The 22,909-nt window shown below is 46.1% G+C and overlaps 2 protein-coding genes and 1 non-coding gene across 3 annotated transcripts; 2 read left to right on the forward strand and 1 right to left on the reverse strand.

Moving 5' to 3' along the window:
• The first annotated feature begins 1,828 nt into the window (after positions 1–1,828).
• Positions 1,829–13,083, forward strand: WDR5 (WD repeat domain 5). The gene is made up of 14 exons (XM_058038386.1): positions 1,829–1,903; positions 3,386–3,576; positions 4,421–4,529; positions 5,790–5,863; positions 6,779–6,868; positions 7,431–7,520; positions 8,263–8,346; positions 9,223–9,278; positions 9,415–9,461; positions 9,620–9,695; positions 10,013–10,046; positions 10,709–10,783; positions 11,042–11,129; positions 11,945–13,083. The coding sequence occupies exons 2-14, from the start codon at positions 3,496–3,498 to the stop codon at positions 12,043–12,045; spliced, it is 1,005 nt and encodes a 334-aa protein (XP_057894369.1). The 5' UTR covers positions 1,829–1,903; positions 3,386–3,495; the 3' UTR covers positions 12,046–13,083.
• A 1,322-nt stretch (positions 13,084–14,405) lies between these two features.
• LOC131092060 (U6atac minor spliceosomal RNA) lies at positions 14,406–14,533 on the reverse strand. Its single transcript, XR_009115460.1, has one exon. It is a non-coding gene; the product is annotated as a U6atac minor spliceosomal RNA (small nuclear RNA).
• Positions 14,534–17,186: 2,653 nt separating this feature from the next.
• LOC131092042 (urokinase plasminogen activator surface receptor-like) lies at positions 17,187–20,825 on the forward strand. Its single transcript, XM_058038513.1, has 3 exons — positions 17,187–17,271; positions 19,300–19,440; positions 20,641–20,825. Exons 1-3 carry the CDS (start codon positions 17,187–17,189, stop codon positions 20,823–20,825), a joined length of 411 nt encoding a protein of 136 aa, XP_057894496.1.
• Positions 20,826–22,909: the final 2,084 nt, after the last annotated feature.

The following is a 22,909-nucleotide window of genomic DNA, read 5'->3' on the forward strand; positions in this document are numbered from 1 at the left end:
ATATATAAAATATATAGAAAAATATCAGGCAAAAATTCCCAAAGCAGACACTGAGAAGCAAAATACAAACTTATCTCCAACATGAAAGAAACAAAAACCACTCTGCCACAAGCAAGTTCTATAAATAGCATTATACTGCTGATTTGCATTCTCCCATTTTATTTCATATTGTTTAAAATACTGAAAACATTAAGCCAAAGCCATCTGGAAGAATCAGCACCAGGGATTTAACTGGATTTGTTCCCTAATATTGTTCAGGGGGCTGTGCAGCTCTTCTGTGTTTTACCTCCCTGAGTTTAGAGGGCAGGGCTAATTCTCCAGATTTCTGCTGCAGGATTCCAGGCTGGAGGAGAAGGGCCTTGGCTTTACTACACCACAGTTTTTTTTTCATCTTTTCCTTTCTCAACTGCCACTAGAATTTTTGGAAGCCAAAACTCTTCCTGTGTTAAAGGGCCAGTGAATGACACACGTCTCCTTTGCTTCCCTCTTAAGTGAAAGCAGACTGCAACGTGTGGGTTCAGAAATAACCCACTGCTCTCCAGAGAAGTGCTTAAACACATGTTTAACTGTAACTGGGCTGTTTGGCCTTGATGAATTAAACACTTTTCTGAGTCAGGGCTTTTTGTGTGACGATATACTGAGAAAACCACCTTGCCTCAGATACCCTCTTGGTGTTAAAACGGGTCAAACATCAGCATTTAGAGTCACGGAATCGCTTGGGTTGGGAAAGACCTCCAGGATCGTAGAGTCCAACCTTTTGGTTGGTCATCACTTTGTCAATTAACAAATTTAACATCAGCATTTAGAGTCACAGAATCACTTGGGTTGGGAAAGACCTCTGGGATGGTTGAGTCCAACCTTTGATTGATCATCACTTTGTCGATTAAATAATTTTGTCAATTAACAAATTTAACATCAGCATTTAGAGTCACAGAATCACTTGGGTTGGGAAAGACCTCTGGGATGGTTGAGTCCAACCTTTGATTGACCATCACTTGATCAATTAAATCATGGCACTGAGTGCCACATCCAGTCACTCCTTGGAAACCCCCGGGGGATGGGGACTCTGCATTGGGCAGCTCCAATGTTTAATGTTTCTCCCTGATCCAATGTTTAACACCACTTTCCATGAAGAAATTCCCGCTGATATCCAGCCTGAACCTCCCCTGTTGCAGCTTGAGGATGACTCCCCACTCCCTGCCGTGGAGAAGATCCCGACCCCCCCTTTACAGACTTTATTATGGATATTACAGCCACTATTATATCCATTATTATAGCCATTACTGCCGTGCGAATGGGCCTGCCCTTCTCACAGCCGCTTTTATCGCTGTACATCCAACGGGGCCAGCTGCGGTCGCACCCCAACGACACCTAACCCCCTCCAGCCGAGCTCAACGGCCCCGGGGCGGCGGGAGCAGCGCCGTGGCCGCCGATCCCGGTGTGTACGGGAATGCCGCACCGGCAAGGATGCGGCCCGCACGGGCAGGGCGCTCCCCTCAGCGAGCGGGGAGCGGCAGCGGGCGCAGGGAGGGAAGGAGTGAAAGCAACAAGGGGAGGGTAAAGAGAGAAAAGAGCAAAGGGAAGGAAAAGAAGGAGGGGACGGAAAAGGAGGAGGGGAGGGAAGGGGCGGGCAGGACGCCACGGGGATGGGCTCCGCCCGTGCGCGCACTCGCGCCGCTCTTTTGGCTCTCGGGCCGCGCCGTAGCGCTCCCGGGAGAGAGCGGCATTGTGCGGCCTCCGGCCCCCTCCGCGCAGGCGCCGGGCCCCATTCCCCGCCTGGCGGACCCGGACCCGCCGCCGCCGCCGCCGCCGCGTCCCCCCCTCCCCTCCCGCGGCCGCGCTCCTCCCTCGCCGCGGAGGAGGCGGCGGCCGCCCCCCCCTTTTTCCCCGTCCCCATCCCCCGGTAAGTCACCGAAAGAACCAGAGGGGCGAGGCGGCGGCGGCTCCTCTCCTTTCCTCTCCCCGTCTGCTCCTCCTCGTCTCCCGCACCGCCCGGGGCTCTCCTCCCGCTCCGCCGTTGCCCGCGCGCGCCGCCGCCGCCGCCTCCCCTCAGGCAGCGCGCGCCGAGCCCGCCCGCTCCCCCCCCCACCCTCACCCACCCCGGGCCCCTCCGCGCGCGCCCTGCCCGCCCCCCCCCCCCACCTTCCCCTCACCCCCTCCCCACATTCTCGGGGTCCCCCCCCCCCACATTCCCGAGCATTCCAGAGCGAGGGAAGGGCCGCTCGGGGCCGGGGGGGCTCGGGGAGGTGTTACCGGTACCGCGGGAGGGGATGCGCCCCCCGGGCACGGAGCCCAGGCGGGCCCGGCAGCGATGCTGCTGCTGCGGTGGTTTGGGTTTGGCAGCTGCCGAGTTGCGAGATGAGTTCCAGATGAAAAGGAATGGGAGATCTGCTCTGGGAAAGTTTAATTTGCTCTCGTGGCCCTCAGATTGGCCGGGGAGTGTCCCTGAGTGGGGATGGTCAGGATGCAGGGCTGTGCCATGTGCTCTGGGATGAGCCTGCTGTGCTCCCTTCCAGCCTGGCTCATTCTGGGATCTCCGCACACCCAGCACAGCCGGCAGGCAACTGGTTATCTGGGCAAGGAGATGCTTGGAATGCCGCGGGATCCTGGGAGCAAGGGCTCCCGTTCCCCAGTGTGCTGCCAGCAGCCAAAGGAGCTGCGAGGTGGCGAATGCACTTAGCAGGCAAATCCCGACAGTGTGAGCCGGGGGTGATTGTGTTCCCGAGCTGAAATGTGGCTGAGCTGCAGCGGAGCAGCTCAGTTCCCTCTGCAGCATCAGCCCCGATTACGGAATCCTGGCGCTGCACTCCATCAGGTCTTGTTACAGAAAGCCACTCAGCAGAGGCTGATCCAAGGCTGCTGCCAGTCTGGGGGAGTCTCGGGTGGAGAATGGAGTGGTTTGGTGCTCAGACCTTTCAGCAGGGAAATATGACACCAAAATATTGAAAGGAATCTAGTCAGGTCTTGCAAATACCAGTTATTATTTGTGTTCATCATCATCTCATATTCCCTCATAAATTAAAATAGCAAGGCCTTGCCTGTTCCTTCCATCTTCCATACAAACTACTGTATTTGCCCTGTGCTAAGTACTTGTTACAAGTGCTTTGGGGTCTGTGAGATGAAAACCCTGCCACACCTCAAAGCTATTGTGCTGTACGTGTGTTTGGAAAAAGCTTTTCCAAGGAGTGATCAAAAGCTGTGGCTTGAGTTCTTGGTCTTGCACATAAGTAGGTCTGAAGGCCTAAAATCCTGCTGTGTTGCTCAACAGATAATAAATAGGGGTTTTCATGCTGGTTTCTGGCAACCTGCACTTCGACCAATCTCACTCTTGTGCATGCTGAGAATCTTTTTGACAGCTAATGAGAATATTTTGTTTTTCTTCCAGGTTTTCCTTTCAGCGTGGTTCTCCTCTCAGTGGCAGGAGCTGCCTTTTGAAGCAGCACATTCAGTCTCCCCTTCAAGCACCCATAAGTCTCATTTGCCAGCTCCAGAACCATGGCAACAGAAGAAAAGAAGCCAGATGCAGAATCCACCAAAACACAATCTACTCCTTCCTCCTCGACCAATCAGAGCAAGGTGTGTGTGGGGCCCCAAAAAATATCCCTGTAAAAAACACCTGGAATTACCTGAACACTCAGCAGCCAGATCAGAATCAGGGATTTGAATTCTCCTGTAAATTGAGATCTTTTCCGTGTGGCTGCTTCTGCTGTTGTCTCGTGCTGAGGATTTTATGGGAAAAGTGGATGGAGTGCAGCTCTGCTGTAGTGCTAAGTGTTCTTTTATAGGTTTTGGGGAAATTCTCACTAGTGAAATATTTCTTGTCATTTTGATCATGACAAAGGCTGTTTGTTTGTGTCCTTGGAATGCCTGGAGGTGGCTGGAGAATTGGTGAACCTCTAGTTGTGCAGTGGGGAAACAGTTATTCAGGTTCTTTGAAGCCTGGAGATGCTCAAGGGAGGTGTTATTGTCTAACCATGAAGGTAAAAGTGGGATTTTAGGGGTTTTCAAAAGGTAAAAGTGGGATTTTAGGGGCAGGAGGAATTGGCCTGTGGTTTAATTCATGATCAGGGTGAAGATGCAAACACTTGAAAGCACTGCACAGATCAATACCAAGAGTGTCACTTGGAAGTGCCAGGCACTTTGTGGTTGGGCTGTTGGATTATTCTCACTTGTTTGTTGCTGGCTTGGATGGAATTTACCTCAGGAGGGATTTGGTGTTGTGCTTGGAACAGTGAGGCCCCAGACTGAAAGGGTGTTTGGTTTTTTCTGAATTTGGAGGGGAATGGGAATGTAAGTGGGATTTAATGCTGGAATCTGTTGTGGTAAACATCCTCATGGTCCATTCCCCTGTGCTGATCAGAGCTGGCCACTGAGATGCTGAATTTGGGGTTTAACTCATTCATGGGTATTTCTCTTCCAGCCTGCCCCAGTAAAGCCAAACTATGCTCTCAAGTTCACGTTAGCAGGACACACAAAGGCAGTGTCATCAGTCAAGTTCAGTCCTAATGGAGAGTGGCTTGCCAGCTCCTGTAAGTATTGCCTGCTTTTGTCTCATTTCAAACACAAATGTGGGCCTTGAAGAAGGGCTTGTCTGAGCCTCCATCAGGGATGCCATGTCATGACATGGTTTTTCTTACAAGAGTGATCCCAAAGCTGTCACTCTTTGAGATAATTTCCTTTAAGTTCTGTTACTTTGAGCACTGGGTCCCTGCATTGCTAGGAGAGCCCTCACCTGTTCAGCTTTCCTGACTGAGCAAATGGGCAAAAACCAGCACAGGATTATTTCCTGTGCAGAGAAAACCCTTGTGCTTTTGTGTATCACTAGAAGTGAACATTTAAATTAAACTTTGTGCACAGTATCTGCAGGCAAAACTTTCCTGTGGGAAATAAGGAAGGTGCTGCAGAGTTGATGCTCTGTCCTGTGTGCCTGTGGTGCTTGGCAGTCAGAGGCTCTGATTGCCCCAGTGAAGTGCAGAAGGTTGTTATAAATAGTGTTTCACTGCTTGCTCTCTTAAGTGATAGAAAAGTCTCCTTTCTGTCAGCTCTGGTATTTCCTGAGGGTTTCTTTGGTGTTCAGCACTGCTTGACAGCTTTGCCCTGAAAATGTGCTTCTGTGACTGTCAGTGATGCAGAGACAATCCATGTGTAAGGAAAGGCCAGTTGGAAATGTTGAATGTGACAGTGAGGGTCACTGCAACATCTTCCAGACGTGGGAATGGCTTGGGGCTTTGACTTAACTGCAGACAACCTCAATAAAACCAGTGCACTGTGCCATATAAATCATTCTTAGTGTCCCCATCAGAGTTTCCCTCCCCTTTCCCCTGAAAATGTTTTCCAAACTCTATATCTGGCAAATAGCAACTTTTTTCTCTGGCTTGCTTTGCAAGTTACCATGGATAATATGTCTGGGTTTCTGCAGGCATCCACTCAGTCCAGCTTGTGGTGTAATTATTGTTCTTTTTTGGGGCAAAAGCCTTTCAAGCATTCCCCTGAACCAGCACTGCTTTTACCACTGGCAATCTAAAACAAAAGTAGAAACCCAAGTTGTCAGGAGAGAAAGTAAAGCTGCTGGAGTGTCTCTGCATTCCAGGCAGCTTATGTAACCTCAGCTGCTGCAGAGGGCTGTGTAGGAAGCTGTTCTTCACCAACTCAAAATCACCTTCGTCCCTGAGGTCTGCCTGGGGAGGGAGAGCTGCCCAGAGACAGAATTGACTTATTTCCTTTCACCTGGGAGGGACAGCTCTGCTAGTGCTCTTAATTAACCTCTCAACTGGCACGTTCTTTTCCAGCTGCTGACAAACTCATTAAAATTTGGGGAGCATATGATGGCAAGTTTGAAAAAACAATATCTGGTCATAAGCTGGTAAGTATCAGGTGGTTTCTGTGGGAATTTACCTGGGAAGCATTTTGCTTTCTTTTCCTCATTCAGAAATTTCCATTCTTGGTTAAGTTCTACCTGTAACCAAGAATTTCCATTCTTGCTTAGTTCTGCCTATGTAGAAGGTTTGTTCCTCAGTTGTTCTTTGTTTATATAGTTCTGGAATTGCTGCATTAATTTTGGGGCAGGCTGGGAATATGGGTGCAGTGCAGGCTGCATTCCCAGTGCCCAGCCAGCTTCTTGTGTCCCTGAATTGCAGGAGAAGCCACCTCAGACACAGGGCAGAGCATTCCTGGGTGAAAATCCCTGTGAATTCTGACACTGTGTCCTGTTCCATCTTTCCTTTGTATAAGGAACAAAACACTTGCCTTTTAAGGAGATTGAATTTTTCTTGTGGGTTTGCCTACATAAACACAACACTTACTCATTCTGCAAAGTTCTTAAGAAAACACAAAACTTCCAAGCTCTTTTTTTTTTTTTTTTTTTAAGTTTTTACATGCTGAAGTTTCATGAGCAAAAATGAAGATTTATCAAAAGAAAAACCACTGGAATCTTCTCCAGCCTCTGGGGACTTGGACTGTAAACAGCAGCCATTTGTCATGAAGAAAAGCCATTTACTCAGATTAATTTATGAGCATTCTATTTAGGAATTCCAACAAAGGGTTTTGGTGGCCACAGTGAGAACTCTGTGAAGGAGCTACTGATGTTCTCAGAGTATGTGGCTCAGCTTAAAATTGTGCCAGAGGAGCTCTTAACCCAGCAAAATCACTGAATTTCTGACTCTCAGTGCTGAATTTTCATTCAAGCTTCAGCTGGGAATGTGATCTGCAGTCTGTTTTCCACTTTTCTGTGTGGCTGAACAAACAGAGCTGAGAACAGAATTGTTTTCCTTTGTTTTAGGGGATCTCTGATGTTGCTTGGTCATCAGATTCCAACCTCCTTGTCTCTGCCTCTGATGACAAAACTCTCAAAATATGGGATGTAAGCTCGGTAAGGGCAGGAATTATTATTTATTTACCTTCATTTTTCTCCAGCATTGGCTTCTCCACTTGGGTTCCTGCTTGTAACAAGCTGGTGGATGGGCTGTGAGGATGAATGAATTGTGCTGTGTGCTCTTGGAAAGAGTGGGATGCTTGTGGGTACCATGAGGAGCCTGTTATGCTCTGAGAGAGCTCTAAAGCCTGATGATGGAGACAGAACCACAGCAAAAAGCCTCTCAGATGAAACCTTTTTGTAACTTTTATTTCTGCTTTTCCCTCCCCATTCTCTTGTGACAGAACTGGATAATTTGGTTGAGTTTTGATTAGAAATATTAAATGGTTTGGATCGTCCCGAGCTGCATAAAGAGTTTGCACCTCATCTGCAATCATTATGATTGTTTTATATTTTTTTCTGCCCTGTTTTGTTGCAGCTGGCCCTTTGCCCAGCTAAATCTGGGGTTGGAGATGTTTCTTTCTGTGCTGCACAGTGATTAACCTTAATGTGCTCTCTCTGGGTGCTTTTATGGTGCTGGGTGATGCTGTGTATTTAACTCTGCTGAATTTTATTTCAGGGTAAGTGCTTAAAGACATTGAAAGGGCACAGTAACTACGTTTTCTGCTGCAATTTCAACCCTCAGTCAAACCTCATCGTTTCTGGCTCAGTGAGTGGTTTTTAATTTTTTTTTTTCCTTTGTGGGAAGCAAGTACTGCACACTCTGTCACTTGTCACTAAAGGGACAGACAGGTTCTTTAGGGATCCTTGGCAGAATGATGATGGTATTAAATCATAGTTACAATTACAGCTTTATTTTCTTAACAGATTATTATGATTAGTGTAGCACACTAATTTATGATTGGAATGGCACAGGATTTCTGCAGGCAGGATTGATGTAGTACAATTTATAATTAGTGAATACAGAATTTCTAGTACAACTTCTGGTTTCTAATCACCTGGATTCTGACTTAACTAAAGGATGACTTCTAATCACCTCTCCCTCTGCAGATTGGGTCAGATCATGGTTTGAAAACAATATTAAATAAAAGAATATGAATCACACAGCTCATTTTAATTGTGTTTTCCCTCACAAACACAGCTTGTGGGCAGGTGAGCTGTGCATTCCCCCTGCTGTGTTTGCTTGGGGAAAAGCCCTTAGTCCATCCTCAGTGTCCTGCATGGATGGGAGTGGAATGGGGATGTAAATGTGATTTAATGCTGGGATCTGTTACAGTGAACATCCACAGGCTCCATTCCCTGTGGGGACATGGACACAGGGCATTCAGGGAGGTGTTCCCAGCCTGTTGGTTGTGTCCTGGGCTTTCTGACCCAGCTGGGCTGAGGTTGATGCTGTGAGTGCCTCAGTCAGGTGTTGATTAAACCCCCTGGTGCCTCTCTTGCCTCTCCAGTTCGATGAAAGTGTGAGGATATGGGATGTAAAAACAGGGAAGTGCCTCAAGACGTTGCCTGCTCACTCTGACCCAGTTTCAGCTGTAAGTCCCTCCTGATCAGTGAAAAATCACAAAAATGCTTGTTTTGTTAGCAGAGCTCCTCTCCTGCCCTGTGGAGGGTGAGTTTGTGCTGTCACCAAGCCCTCACACAGCACCCAGGCTGGGCTGTGGTTGTTGCCAGGGGCCATTGCTCAGTGGGAATGAACTGAGTGGTGTTTTCTCTAAGATCAGTGTGGATTTTGGTCCTGGCTGTAAATGTGGATAGTGCAGACATGTGCCAGGCATGCCTGGGTGTCATTCTGGGACACTGATTTGTGGCATTTGATGCTCAGAGAACAATCTGTATTTCTCTTGCTTTTGTGTTGTTCCAAGTCATTACTGAAGTTATTCCACACAACACTCCTGTTTTAAATCTCATTAATTTCCTAGGAGAAATGAGCTTGGAATGCAGCAATATCCATTGGAATTAAGGAAAACCAGAAGGTGTTCAACTCTTAATGTCACTGAAATGAAAAAGACTGAAAAAAATCTGAGCCTCAGATGTGTTGCACTGTGGCTGTTTTAACATGGTCATTCTGCAAGGTGTAAAAGATATTTCACACTTACAAATGTCTTTTAATAGCAATAATTCTAAAGAATCATTCTTTTGATATAAATAGCAGAAAATTCACCTTAAAACATCCAAATAGCAGAAAATTCACCTTAAGTAGCTACATGAGAGGTTCTATTCCATGCCCTTAAAATAATCAGTTTCTACCTACATGTTTTATTCTGATATGTTCCATGTCAGAAATGGAAAATAAGGAGCTTAAACATTTGATCTTTATGAACATGAAGTTGTTATTTTTAAAAAGTTATTAGTTATTAATAGAAGTTGTTAGTTCTTAGTTTTAATAATTAGTAATTATAATATTCCAGGTGCATTTTAATCGTGATGGATCCCTGATAGTGTCAAGTAGCTATGATGGACTCTGGTAAGTTGTCTGCATCACTCTGAACCTTTTGCATTTTAAAAATACTTTAAAAACCAAAACCTTGTATTTGTGATGTTGAAATTGTAATAAAAGACTTCAAGCCCAGTAATAATTATTTTTTCTGTGTTTTTACCAGTCGTATCTGGGATACAGCATCAGGCCAGTGCTTGAAAACACTGATTGGTAAGTAGAAATATTTCTTGTCTGGGCTGTATTTTTCACACAGATTTTCTGTGTTTCAGTGAAACTATTAAAAACAAATGAATGTCAAAAGAAACCTCTCTTGTCAGTGAGACAACACAGCTGTGCACTTTGTAACCCTGCTTTTCATTTTGCTGTAGATGATGATAACCCTCCTGTGTCTTTTGTGAAATTCTCACCAAATGGCAAATACATATTAGCTGCAACTTTGGACAAGTAAGTATTAAAAAAAAAAAAGGAGAATAACACACAGATTTGAAATTTGGAGTATCAAATCATGCTTTAATTTGCTTTTTGGCTGCTATAGTAATGATAATGCATGATTCATATATAGTGTTTTCTGTGGAGGAGAATATGAATGGCATGGCAGTAAAATTGATATTTTGGGGTTAACTAACTCTGCATTCCAAAGCCAGGCTAAAATGATCCATGAAAACTTTTAACTCTGGTATGGAGAAACATTTTCCAGCTGCTAGGAACTTTTCAGATTTAAAAAAAACCCAAGAACTAAAACCTTTGTTTTTGTTTTCCAGCACTCTTAAACTTTGGGACTACAGCAAAGGAAAGGTAATTCTTTCTATTCAGGTAGACTTAACTAAGCTTTTAGGAATATTGGATTTTACATGTGATTTTTAAACAGTACCTCTTTAGTGGAGAGGATAAACTTTCAGCAGAGCCAGTTGCAACAGGACAAGGGGTAATGGTTTTGAACTAAAAGAGGATTCAGGTTAGAAAGTTTCCTGTGAGGGGGAAAAGGCCCTGGCAGCTGAGGCTGCCCCTGGGTCCCTGGCAGTGTCCAAGGCCAGGTTGGAGGGGCTTGGAGCACCCTGGGATAGTGGAAGGTGTCCCTGCCCATGTCAGACCTTTAAAGATCCCTTCAAACTCCAACTGTTCTGTGATTCTGATTAAAAATGCCTTTGAAAAGAAAAAAAAAAAAGAAAATACTTGCCTTCTGCATAGCCCTGAGACATTGAGTACAGCAATATTTCTGCATTTTTCTCTGCATGAAAAATAAATTGCCTTTGATCTCTTTCACTGTTGTAATGGGACAAATTTAGGGCTTGTTTTGTGTTTTAGAGCAGAGCTGCACTCTGCATCCTCTAGATCTGCCTTTTTGGCAGGGTGAGGATCACAGTTTGATGTATTCAGTCTTTTTTTCCTAGAGAGTTTGTCCTTGACTGAGAAAACTCTCCCAGCTGCATTAATGTCCTGTGGCTCTTCCCTTCCAGTGCCTGAAGACCTACACAGGACACAAAAATGAGAAGTACTGCATATTTGCCAATTTCTCTGTCACTGGTGGAAAGGTTGGTGTTGATCTGATTATTTATTGTTATCTGTGTGCAGTTTTACTGTTCCTCTGTAGATAAAAGAGGATTTTGGGGCTGAAAACCTCCTTTAGTGGGTGCTGGTTTCTATGTCTCTAGGTGGGCTCACTGTCAGGTTTTCTGAATTTTCCTCTTTCTCCCTTTCACATGCCAACAATGAAATCTTTATTGAGAAATAGCACTTGGATATGGATCAGAAAGATTCAGATAACTTTGTTTTTCTCTCTGCCCCTGCAGTGGATTGTGTCTGGTTCAGAAGACAACCTGGTTTACATCTGGAACCTTCAGACAAAAGAGATTGTACAGAAACTACAAGGACACACAGGTGAGGGAGAGAATTCTGGTTTTATTGATAAAATATCCCTCATACCATCAGTGCTGAGCATTTTCTATCTTACATCAATTTTTACTCTCAGACCCATGAATTCTTGACTGGCTGAAGCTTAATTGAATCCTGGGAGTTTTGCTTCTTTTTATGGGCATTGAAAATGTTTTATTCTTCACCTGTGAAGAACTTTGACATCAACTTGCAAAGAAGATTTGCTTGAGCACAGAACTGGTCAAGATATTTAAATGTCTCATAAATTAATGACTGTGAATGGTCTGTTTTGGGGCTGGATCCCAGTGGTGTTTTTGGGGCTGGATCCCAGTGATTTTTTTGGGGGCTGGATCCCAGTGGATTTTTGGGCTGGATCTCAGGGAATTCAGGCTGTATCCCAGTGATTTTTGGGGCAGGATCCCAGTGATTTGCACTGTAAGGAAAGCAGTGGCAGCAGATTTTAATTTTCAGGCTCTGGAGATGAAATGATACCTAAGGATTGCCTGGGATATTGGAAATACCTTCCGTGACAAAAAACTGAGCTGGGTTTTGATTCAGCTGTGTCTGACATGATCTGGTAGAAGGAAGAACTGGAATCTAGAGAGTTCTCACCTTTTGAAACCTGTCAGACACTTCCCCACTGCCCTCAATTCTTTCCTGCTTGTATTTCCTTTCACAGAGTTGCAAAAGTTGTAAGATATTTACAAATAGCACATTTAATTCTGCTACAAGGAAATAAAACACAGTTGCCAATTTTCAGAAATACCTGTTATGAACAAGACTGAAATAATTCAATTTTTTTATCTTTTCTTTTTGCTCAGATGTTGTCATCTCCACAGCTTGTCACCCAACAGAAAACATCATCGCGTCAGCGGCGCTAGAAAACGACAAAACAATTAAACTGTGGAAGAGTGACTGTTAAACGTTCCAGGATTGCTTTAGAGACTGTCAGGAAAAAAAAAAAAATTCAACATGTTTTTAAAAAAATGATTCAAAAATAAAAACACCCATAAATCCAGTTTGGCAGGAAACCTGAAGAATATTTGCTAAAGTGGTTTCTGTTAGTCTTGGCCCAAAGAAAACATCTTAGCTCTGCTAGAGCTGGGCAACGTGGTGGAAAAAAAAAAGAAACAAAAAAAAGATGCAGTGTCTCCTTTTCTTGCCTGATGTTTTGGCAGACAAATGGATGATTCTGATGTCGGGTCAGAAGTGTTGGACACCCCAAAGATACTGTATTTTCTGATGGCATTGCTTCTGGGCACTGTTGCTGCTTAAGGAAGAGCTGCCAGTCTACTTTGTACCAGTAAGTTAAGTCACAGGCCTAGAGATGTGTGGAATTTTTTTTAATATGTCTACTTTTTTTTTTTTTCTTAATTTTTTAAATTTTTTTTTTCCCAGAATGTAGTTTCTAGTCTCTTGGGAAATTTCTGTATTGTTTTAAATAGGAGTACTGCATTTTTAAGGGTGCTTCATTTTAAAACACTCAGCTCAAACTTTGTGACCAAATAAAACCATGCAGTTCCAGATTTCCCTCTTCCTGCCCCTGACTTGACTCCTGTGGTGGAATCTCTTACCTTCTGTATAGTTGCTTACCTCTTGTTATGTGTGTTTAATAGATGCTGTTCTAGAGCAAAGTTACAGTTCTTCTGTTAACCATTAAAATGAATCCTGCTTGTAGTTGTTCTCAGCATATTTTAATTTTTTTTTTTTAATTTTATTTTGCCTCTCCTGGTTCTAAAGCCAACTCACAGAACACTGTAAAGTTATTTCAATGTAAAAAGAAACAAACCCAGACTTTTTGTATCTTGGCAATCCATGGTATGAAGCTGTATTGCAAATGGCATGACTCTGTATCTATCTCAGCATTGGTATTTCTTTCCCTTTTTGTCATATCCATGTGGTATTTACACATCCAGAAAAATACCATGTGCCATAATAAAAAGGTGGGATTTTATGTGTATGTTTGTGGTGAAGAGTGTGCTCATGTGAAGTGTCTGTGCCCATGGGAGCTTCTCTTAAAGTACATTTTGAAGGGGAGATGTTTTCTATAGAAACTCCAGTGAGGGAGGATGAGGAGCAGCAGCGTGGAGAGAAAAATAGGAGCAAACACAAATCCAAATTGATTTAATGAAGGGAAAAGGATTGAGCTGCAGAGACAACATTGCTACAACCCCTCGCAGAAAGCTTGAGCCAAAGGAAATGATTCCTGCTGCTCTCCTTGCAGGGATCCAGGATTTACCTTGTGCTGGATAAGAAATGCAGGGATCCACAAGTTTTACTGCACCCAAAGGACTCTGCTGCAAAGGGATGTTTTGCTCCTGGTGAAGCAAAATCTCATTTTTTTTCCTGTATTTACCTCATGTGCTTGGTAATAACAAAAAAATCAATTACAGCCCAGACCTCTGGGGTGCTGCTCTGAGGCTGCCTTGCTTTGAAACCCTTGGAGAGAAAGAGCTGCAAGACATGAGGCATAGGTTTTCTTTTAAAGTATAAAAATAGAGTTCATGTTGAGCTGCTAAAATGGCTGTTAATAATATCCCTGCCTTTGGAGGGTTTTCATTACCCCCAGGAAGGGACACTGTGTCTAGACTTGGTGTCACTGCTAAAATGATCAACTCAGGATTTTTTTCAGCCTTATTCTTGAGGGCCAGTGCAACTCTTCAATGCAAGATGTGGCTGTGCTGCTTTGCAGCATGGAGGAGGTGGAATTTCACTCCAGCAAAGCATTTTAATGTTGATTCAGAAATATTTCCTGGCATGGTGCTTCTCCTGTCCCTGTGTGTGAGTGGCTTTGCTTGCCCAGCTGTGCTGCCACACAGAGCTGAGGAGGACAGAGATGAATTTTCTGCTGAAATCTCACGAACAGGGCTAGAAAAGCCCCTAATGTAAAGGATCTGCTGTAAAGCTGCTCTTCATAAAGGTTGTGTTTAAATCCTTAATATCCCACCTGGGATTAATGCTGGGGCCCGTTGGCATGAGCTCTGCTTACCTCTAATTCTGTGCAGCCTGGCATGGCTGTGGTGGTTGGAGGGCCAGGATTAGCTCGGGCACAGCTCTGGAAATGAGGATTCTGTGCTGGCTGGAGCAGGGGAGGTGTAACTTTATTTTATGAGAGTGGCTGGGGTGTGTTACATCACGCTGTGGGAGGGTGAATTACTGCTGTGAGCTCATCTCTGCTGCGCCGGCGGCTTTTGAGGGACAAGGCGAGCCGGGGGACTAAAAAAGGGCTCGCTGCGCTTTGTTTGGGGTCTCCCGGAAAGAAAACAAGAGTGAGAAAACAGAAAAAAAACATGGTTAGATGCCACGAAGTAGGTGGCAGTGCCTTAACCGTATGTGTGTTGTACAGGCCACTAGGGCCTCTTCCATCCTTATCAAGGGGAGTGCTAACCTTCTCTCCTTTCATACAACACGATCGCCGCTCTTTACCCGATGCTTTATAAACCTCCAGCAGCCTGTATCTCTATAGAACAGAGTGAGCCAACGCTGCTATTCTTTTTCCCCTCAATTCTACATCTTTTTCTAATCCCCATAAGAAATATTTTACTCTGCGCCCCAAATTTGACCTAAAACTCATAAAAATATCGGTTAAATCTCTAAAACGCGCACTTTCCTCTACCCTCTTAATATATTCATCACATTGAACCAATCAGCGTGCAGAAGGCGGAGCTTCTTCCCCTGCCCCGTGACGCGCGGGGCGTGGTTTCGCTTCAGCCTCGCTGATGGAGGCGGGCGCGCCCGGGGGTCGCCGGTTCGAGTCCCGTCCCCGGCGGGGCGGTGCCGCGGGGATGAGCTCCGCGCGGGATTGCGCTGTTCCGCGTAACCTGCGCGGGGTTTGAGCTTTCCCGCTGGATATCCCGAGGGTTTGGACTTTCTCTCCGCGTATCCCTCGGGTTCGAGCATCTCCCGCAGCCGGAGCAGCGGTGCAGGAGGGAGCCCATTCCCATTCCCGAGGCGTTCCCGCTGCCACGGAGCTCGTAAATCGCTCCGAGTTCCGCCAGCGCTACTGACGAGTTCTAAGTTTCACATATGAGAGCAGTGGAAAAGGTTGTGTGGGTTTTTCTCCCCTTTTCTTAAGGCTTTTCTCTTCGGTATCCCAATGGAATCAAACCAGACGAACACTTACTCTAAGTGAGCGCGGCAATCCCTCAAACCAGGATGACTCTCCCATCATCCCGCTGCAGGTGCCACCGATGCCGCCTCCATCCCGCGACCCTCCCGGACCTTCCCGCTGTGTTCCCGGTGGGAAGGAGCAGCGGAGGAGCCGCTTTTCGGATGAGGCTGCGGATCCAGGTGCAGCGCCCAGGGGTTTGCGCAGCCCTGCCAGCTGTGCACAGCTGCTGCATCACAGACTCACAGAACGGCTCGGGATGGAAGGGACCTCACAGCTCACCCCGTTCCCACCCCTGACAAGGGCAGGGACACCTTCCACGCTCCCAGGTTGCTCCAAGCCTGGCTTTGGACACTTCCAGGGATGCTGCATCGCTGCCACAGAGCCCAGGCTGCTCCTGGCTGCCCCTTCCAGATAACCGATGAGTTTATTAGGGGATTAAAAGTTAGTTTTCCTTCCTTATTGAACGCTCTGATTTATGCACGCGTTTAAATCAATCCCATTTCCTGCCTTTTATCCCTTCTCCCCCAGGCTTTCAGGCTTTACTGTGTCAGACATTTGTTACAATCACATTGTTTCGAGGCAAGCGAGACACCCTGGGTGGTTTAAGGGATTTAAATCCATGAGCTGCATTTCTTGGGCACTTCTCCCAGGTGCCAACTGCCCCTCCTGAGCTGTAGATGCCCCTCCTTGGGCCAGTTTGTGCTGCCTCTTGGTGAAATGTGAACCAGCATCCCTGCTAAAAATGCTGCTGGAGATAATTCCGAGCCTGCCTGGCTGGCACAGGAGGTGCCCGGTGGGCTGGGGGTGCCCAGGGTGGGGGATTTCAGGTGCTGCTAGCAGGCAGTTGCTGGATGAGCTACATAAGCTGCTTATTTTGTCATTTTAATTTTTTAATCCCGCGCATTCGGTCGCGCTCTCTTATTAGTAAGCATTATCTCCCCAAGTCCCATTAGCTCCGCTCAGAGCCGGGGCTTTGCTTGTGGGGACAGCTCTGGAGGGGCCCACAGGGGGCTGGGGGCCTGCTGCTGCAGCTGGGGACATCCCTGGTGTCCCATGAGGGTGTGACCCTGGCCCTGCAGAGCCATCGCTGCTCAGTCCCTCCCTCTGCTGTCCCTCTGTCCCCTCCCCAAGCCCCACCAGCCCCAGCTCCCTCCAGAGCTGATCCAAGCCCTAAGATCAGCTCTAACCCCCCCCCCCCCCCCGCCCTGCTTTATTAAGGCAGCTATTTTCTGGTATGTAAACACAAATATTCCATTCAAACCCTCTTCCCTCTCCTTCAGGTTTCCCCCTTCACCCCAGGGCCATCCCCAGAGCTGTGCTTTGTTAGAGGATCTCAAGTCTCGGATTTAAAATTAGTTTAGACTGCTTTCTCTTTAATAAAATTATTCCTTTCCTCTTTAAATAGCACAATATGTCACAGAAAGCCGGTGGGTCCGTTCATGAAGATGAGACAGCTCAGAGAGGAAAGAGACAGGCAAAAAAAAAACGAAAAAAAAATAAAGTAAAACCATACATCTCCCCAAACCCCTTCTGCCTAATCCAACTGAATTAGAGGATTTCGAAGTGGATTTAAAACTAAATCTTGATTAGGGAGAATTTCTCTCCAAGAGCTGCTGCACGGTGGTATTAATGGGAAGTGATCGTGGACAGAGGAAATAGGACAGAAATAACCGAGGGTAGCACATACGCACTCAGGTCTGTGCACGGACTGAGAGGGTCGGGGAATTTCTCCAGAGGAACAGGGAGAAATTCAACACCCACAGCAGGAGCCTGGGTGCCAGGGGCTGGCTGGGCAGCCAGGTCAGGTCCCTGCTGCACCCCGGGCAGGGCTGGCAGGTGAGGAGGCAGCACCGAGGATCAGAACGGCCTGGGTGAGGAGCTGGGAGGAGAGGGGGTGTCAGCCCGCTCCCCCAGAGCTCACAGGGTGAACGGGGCTCTGGGGGACCCCCGAGATGCCCCCCCTGCTCTGCAGACACATGGCTGGAGGTGCCCATGGGATCCTGTCGCTGCTGACCGTGGTGTTCGTCCTGCCGGAGGGTGAGTGCTGGTGTGGCCGTGCCCTGGAGTCACGGTTTGTATCCTCCCTAAACCCGACCTGCCCAGGTGACATTTATCCTTTGATATCCTCCCTAAACCTGGCCTGCCCAGGTGGGATTTACCCTTTCCATTCTCCCTAAACCCGACCTGCCCAGGTGGGATTTGTCCTTTTCCATCCTCCCTAAACCCCACTTGCCCAGCTGGGATTTACCCTTTTATATCCTCCCTAAACCCCACTTGCCCAGGTGAAATTTACCCTTTTATATCCTCCCTAAACCCCACTTGCCCAGGTGAGGTTTATCCTTTTCCATCTTCCCTAAACCTGACCTACCCATGTGGGATTTGTCGTTTTCCATTGTCCCTAAACCCAACTTGCCAAGGTGGGATTTATCCTTTTACATCATCCCTAAACCCGACCTATACTCTATTCTTTTAGTATAGTTTTATTATATATCCCCAGGTGGGATTTGTCCTTTTCCATCCTTCCTAAACCCGACTTGCCCAGGTGGGATTTATTCTTTTCCATCTTCCCTAAACCCCACTTGCCCAGCTGGGATTTACCCTTTTATATCCTCCCTAAACCCCACTTGCCCAGATGAGGTTTATCCTTTTCCATCTTCCCTAAACCTGACCTGCTCAGGTGGGATTTACCCTTTCCCACCCTCCTTAAACCTGACCTACCCATGTGGGATTTGTCCTTTTCCATTGTCCCTAAACTCAACTTGCCAAGGTGGGATTTATCCTTTTACATCATCCCTAAACCCGACCTATACTCTATTCTTTTAGTATAGTTTTATTATATATCCCCAGGTGGGATTTGTCCTTTTCCATCCTTCCTAAACCCGACTTGCCCAGGTGGGATTTATTCTTTTCTATCTTCCCTAAACCCAGCTTGCCCAGGTGGAATTTACCCTTTTATATCCTCCTTAAACCCCACCTGCCCAGGTGAGATTTACCCTTTTCCATCCTTCCTAAACCCAACTTGCCAGGTGGGATTTATCCTCAGGGTGAATTTAGGAGCGCTCCTGAGTGGTGCAGCTGCGTGCTGGTGATTTTAGGATGGAGTGGTGCCACTGTGTTTTGTACAAAAGGGCAGCGTGCCAGGATTTGTGATCCTTTGGGCTCCTATTCCCTGGTTTGGCCGGGGCAGGGACTCCCCTCGCTGTGCCTGGCTGTGTGAGGATGCTCCAAACCTGTGGGAGCAGATTTTGAGCCCCCCCAAAACCCTGTGGGAACAGATTTTGAGCCTCCAAAACCCTCTGTGGGAGCACAGGAGGTCACAGGCACCACGGTGGCTCTGAAGGAAGATTTCCCTTTTATTTCCAAGCAGGTTTGCCTTCCTGACAGACCCTGTGTGATAACATCAAGGGGAAAACCAAGCCACGCTGATAAACCCATCCCTATGGAGCAAATAGTGCCAAAACAGGCACAGCTAAACTGGAGAAAAATGGTGCAAAAAAAGAAAAGCTGTTTCTAGCAGGCACAGCTAAACTGGAGAAATTTGGTGAAAAAGGGAAAAAGCTGTTTATAGCAAGCACAGCTAAACTGGAGAAATTTGGTGAAAAAGGGAAAAAGCTGTTTCTAGCAAGCACAGCTAAACTGGAGACATTTGGTGAAAAAGGGAAAAAGCTGTTTCTAGCAAGCACAGCTAAACTGGAGACATTTGGTGAAAATTTGGTGTTTCTGAGCCTGCCTTGAGCCCCGACTCGGTGGTGTCTGTGGTTGTGAGGTTTCACCTGCTCTTTCCACCCCCTGTTTCAGAGCTCGCACAGTTTGATCCCAGCTCAAATCTGCGGCTAATCTCTGATTTCGCACTGACCTCTAGTGGGAGATGATTCTGTATTTTCGGGCCCACCGGGTAAACAGTGACGGGCAGCTCCTGGCTCGGGCTTAATGCGACTTGGCAAGGCAGGGAGCGCTGCGAAGCCGTCGGTAGAGAGCGGCTCGGAACGAGATGAAGCCTTTTCCCCCCTGGAAAAAACAAAATAAAATAAAAATCCGGCCGTGTTCCCTCTGGTTCTTGTTTAGTGTCTGGACTGCAGTGCTATGGCTGCAACATCGTGGTTGGCACCAAAAACGTGGACATGGGGTGCTCCAAGCCTGAGGTGATCACCTGCTCCCAGAGCCACCAGGGCTTCAAGCACCGGTTCTGCATTAAAACAGAGAGTGGTGAGTGCAGCTCCTCTTCAGCCCCAAACCTGTCACCCTGATTTTTTTTAAAAATTAGAAATTTAAAATTTTCTAAGCCTTCTCGTCACTGACATGTTTAATGAAAAATTCTTTTGCTGAGATTTTTATCCTGAAAAGCTGAGAGGCCTCAGGAACGAAATGTAAACATTGATTATCTGCTGCAGGTGCATCTTTGATTGGTCTCATGTGCTTGTTTCTAATTAATGGCCAATAGCAGTCCAGCTGTCTCAGATTCTCTGGTCAGTCACAAGGTTTTATTATCATCCCATTCCTTTCAAGCCTTCTGATTAAATCCTTTCTTCTATTCTTTTAGTATAGTTTTAGTATATAATTTTCTTTTAATATAAGATACATAATAAAATAATGCATCAGCCTTCTGAAACATGGAGTCAAGATTCTCATCTCTTCCCTCATCCTGGGACCCCTGTGAGCACCACCACACCTTCTGATGTTTACATTCTTGTAGTGAACTTTCTCACACGTTTTCTGTAAATAACTCATTGTTTTGCATTCTTTTATGTGGAGGAGGAGAAACTCGATGAACTGTTGGTTTGTCCAGTGTCATCAGAGAGGTGGCACTGTCACCCTCAAATCTGCTGTCACTTTGGGAAGTCTATAAATGCTGGAGTCAGGAAATAAAGGTCTCTTTTTGTGGTGGTGTTTGCAGTGGTCCCAAGATGAAAGAAGGGATGAGAATCTGGACTCCATGTTTCAGAAGGATGATTTATTATTTTATGATATATATTATATTAAAAGAAAATTATGTATTAAAATAAATTATATAATAAAATAAATTATATATTAAAACTATACTAAAAGTATAGAAGAAGGGTTTAATCAGAAGGCTTGAAAGGAATAGAAAGGAATGATAATAAAATCTTGAGATTGATCAGAGAGTCCGAGCCAGCTGACTGTGATTGACCATTAATTAGAAACAACCACATGAGACCAATCACAGATGCACCTGTCGCATTCCACAGCAGCAGATAATTATTACTTACATTTCATTTCTGAGGCCTCTCAGCTTCTCAGGAGAAAAAAATCCTATCAAAAGGATTTTTCATTAAACACGTCTGCGACACATTTTTTCCCTGGGAAGGAGCAGCGAATTCCCGTGGTGTTGTTTCCTGTCCTACAGTGGCATTTTCCCTGACGTCCCTCCCTGTGCTTGCCTTGCAGTGGTCCTGGGCATCCTCCTGGCCAGCGGCTGTGCCACCTCCCGGCACTGCCAGCAGCAGGAGCTGCCGGGGGTGCGCATCCACTGCTGCGACACCGACCTGTGCAACGCCTCCCCCGGAGCCCCCCGGCCTGGGCCCGGGCCCCTGCTGCTGCCCTGCGTCCTGGCTGCCCTGCTCCTCTCCTGAGCACCCATTCTGGGGCTGGGGGATGTGGGCTGTGATCCTGGGCTGGGTGCTGGCAGCTGGGGTACCCCCCCATCGCTACGCCTGCATGCCCACCCTCCTGGCCCCTCTCTGTCACGGAGGTATTGTATGAAAAATCCTTTCATTAGGATCTTTTCTGCTGAGAGGCCTCAGAAATTAAATGCAAACAATGGTTATCTGCTGCTGTGGAATGCAACAGGTGCATCTGGGATTGGTCTCATGTGGTTGTTTTTAATTAATGGCCAATCACAGTCAGCTGGCTTGGACTCTCTGGTCAGTCACAAGATTTTATTATCATTCCATTCCCTTCCTTTGCCAGCCTTCTGATGAAATCCTTTCTTCTCTTCTTTAGCATAGATTTAATATACAATTTTCTTACAATATATATCATGAAATAATAAATCAGCCTTCTGAAACATGGAGTCAAGATTCTCATCTCTCCCCTCGTCCTGGGATTCCAGCAAACGCCACTGTGAAAAACGCCAATCACTTGTTTTTAAAATTGTAAAAGTTTAATAGTAATAAAATGGTTATAAAAATAGTAATACAATTAGAGTAATAATAATTTGGACAATTTGAATTAGGACAATATGAGACAATAGAAACAAAGAGTTACAGATGTCCGGGTACCTTTTTCTGGGCAGCACGAGCCTGAAAAAGGACCCATGTTAACAGAGGATTAACCCTTAAAAGCAACAGCCTGTCGCATATTCATACACCTCATCCATGATGCATAAATTCCATTCAAACCCAGGATTCTGGCTGGGCAGTGTCAGCTTCTTCCTCTGAATCCTGACAGCGCCTTCAGGGTGGGAAGAAGTTCGTTTCTTCTGATAATGGGGCAATAAATTCCCTTTCTCTGAAAGATTCAGGTGTCCTGTGGCTGCTATCTTAGTGCCAGTCCTTTCTTTAAAAAAAGTACTCTACACAGCACAGTTTCTATTTTAACATTTTGTTATAACCTAAAACTACATTTAACACACTGCTTAAGAGAATTAATACAGCATTACTTTCTAACACACAACACATTTAACATTTATTTTAATATTTGCAAAAAGCCAATCATAAAATATATGCATTTTTCACAACCACCACACCTCTCTCAATAAAATACCAATTTTTCACATCTAAAACTATATTTAACACACTGCTTAAGAGAATTAATACAGCATCACTTTCTAACACACAACACATATAATATTCATTTGAATATTTGCGAAAAGCCAACCATAAAATATGAATTTAACACACTACTTTAGACAATTAATACAGCATTTCTTTCTAACACACGACACATATAATATTCATTTGAATATTTGTGAAAAGCCAAACATAAAATACACATTTTTCACAACCACCACACCTCTCAATAAAAGGTATTGAATGCTGTGGAGGTATCAGTGATGCCCCCATGGGGAGGGCGGGGATGCTCCCCGAGATTTGGGGGTACCCGCAGCATCCCGGGGAAGGGGGAACGCAGGGTTGGGGGTCTCCCCATGCCCCCGAGGGGATCGGGAACTCGGCTGAGCCCCGCTCTTCCCACGAGAGGGCATCCTCCACCCTCGCTCTGCATCCCGGCTCGGGGATGGATGGATGGACGGACGGATGGAGCAGCAGCATCCCGGCTCGGGGATGGATGGATGGATGGATGGGGCATCCCCAGCACCAGGGGTAGTTTCTGGGATGAGGGACGGGGTGAAAACAACGGGGCAGAATTTTCAGACGTTTTCCCCCAGCCAAACAGGAGCTTTAAGAGCAAAATCCCACCCCATGCATCCCCAAGGTCATGGCGGGGGTTTGTGGCAGAGCTGGGAGTTATTAAACGCATCTGTCTCAAGAGCCAGCCCTGTGTCTTTATCACCAGGGAAACAGCACAAACCTCCCGATGAGAAAGGGGAAAAAATAGTTTTATCTATTTTTTTTTTTCTTCAGATGAAAAAAAAAAAAATAATGCAAAAGACCTTTTCCATGCAAAACATCGGCTTTTGATGACATTTCTCAGATGTGTGTCAGAAAACAAGCCAAAACTCTACTAAAAATATTATCTGAGGCGCCTTCCCAAGAGA

This window comes from Melospiza georgiana, chromosome 20 (genome assembly GCF_028018845.1).
Source record: "Melospiza georgiana isolate bMelGeo1 chromosome 20, bMelGeo1.pri, whole genome shotgun sequence".
Classification (NCBI taxonomy): domain Eukaryota; kingdom Metazoa; phylum Chordata; class Aves; order Passeriformes; family Passerellidae; genus Melospiza; species Melospiza georgiana.

What these genes read in the sequence shown, in the direction of transcription:
- WDR5 (XM_058038386.1), top strand. Translation starts at nt 3,496, where the DNA reads ATGGCAACAGAAGAAAAGAAGCCAGATGCAGAATCCACCAAAACACAA. An exon ending in AAATATGGGATGTAAGCTCG is followed by an intron (nt 6,869 to 7,430) that starts GTAAGGGCAGGA and finishes ATTTTATTTCAG; the next exon opens with GGTAAGTGCTTAAAGACATT. An exon ending in ACTCTGACCCAGTTTCAGCT is followed by an intron (nt 8,347 to 9,222) that starts GTAAGTCCCTCC and finishes ATAATATTCCAG; the next exon opens with GTGCATTTTAATCGTGATGG.
- LOC131092042 (XM_058038513.1), top strand. Translation starts at nt 17,187, where the DNA reads ATGCCCCCCCTGCTCTGCAGACACATGGCTGGAGGTGCCCATGGGATC. An exon ending in GGTGTTCGTCCTGCCGGAGG is followed by an intron (nt 17,272 to 19,299) that starts GTGAGTGCTGGT and finishes GTTCTTGTTTAG; the next exon opens with TGTCTGGACTGCAGTGCTAT. An exon ending in CTGCATTAAAACAGAGAGTG is followed by an intron (nt 19,441 to 20,640) that starts GTGAGTGCAGCT and finishes CTTGCCTTGCAG; the next exon opens with TGGTCCTGGGCATCCTCCTG.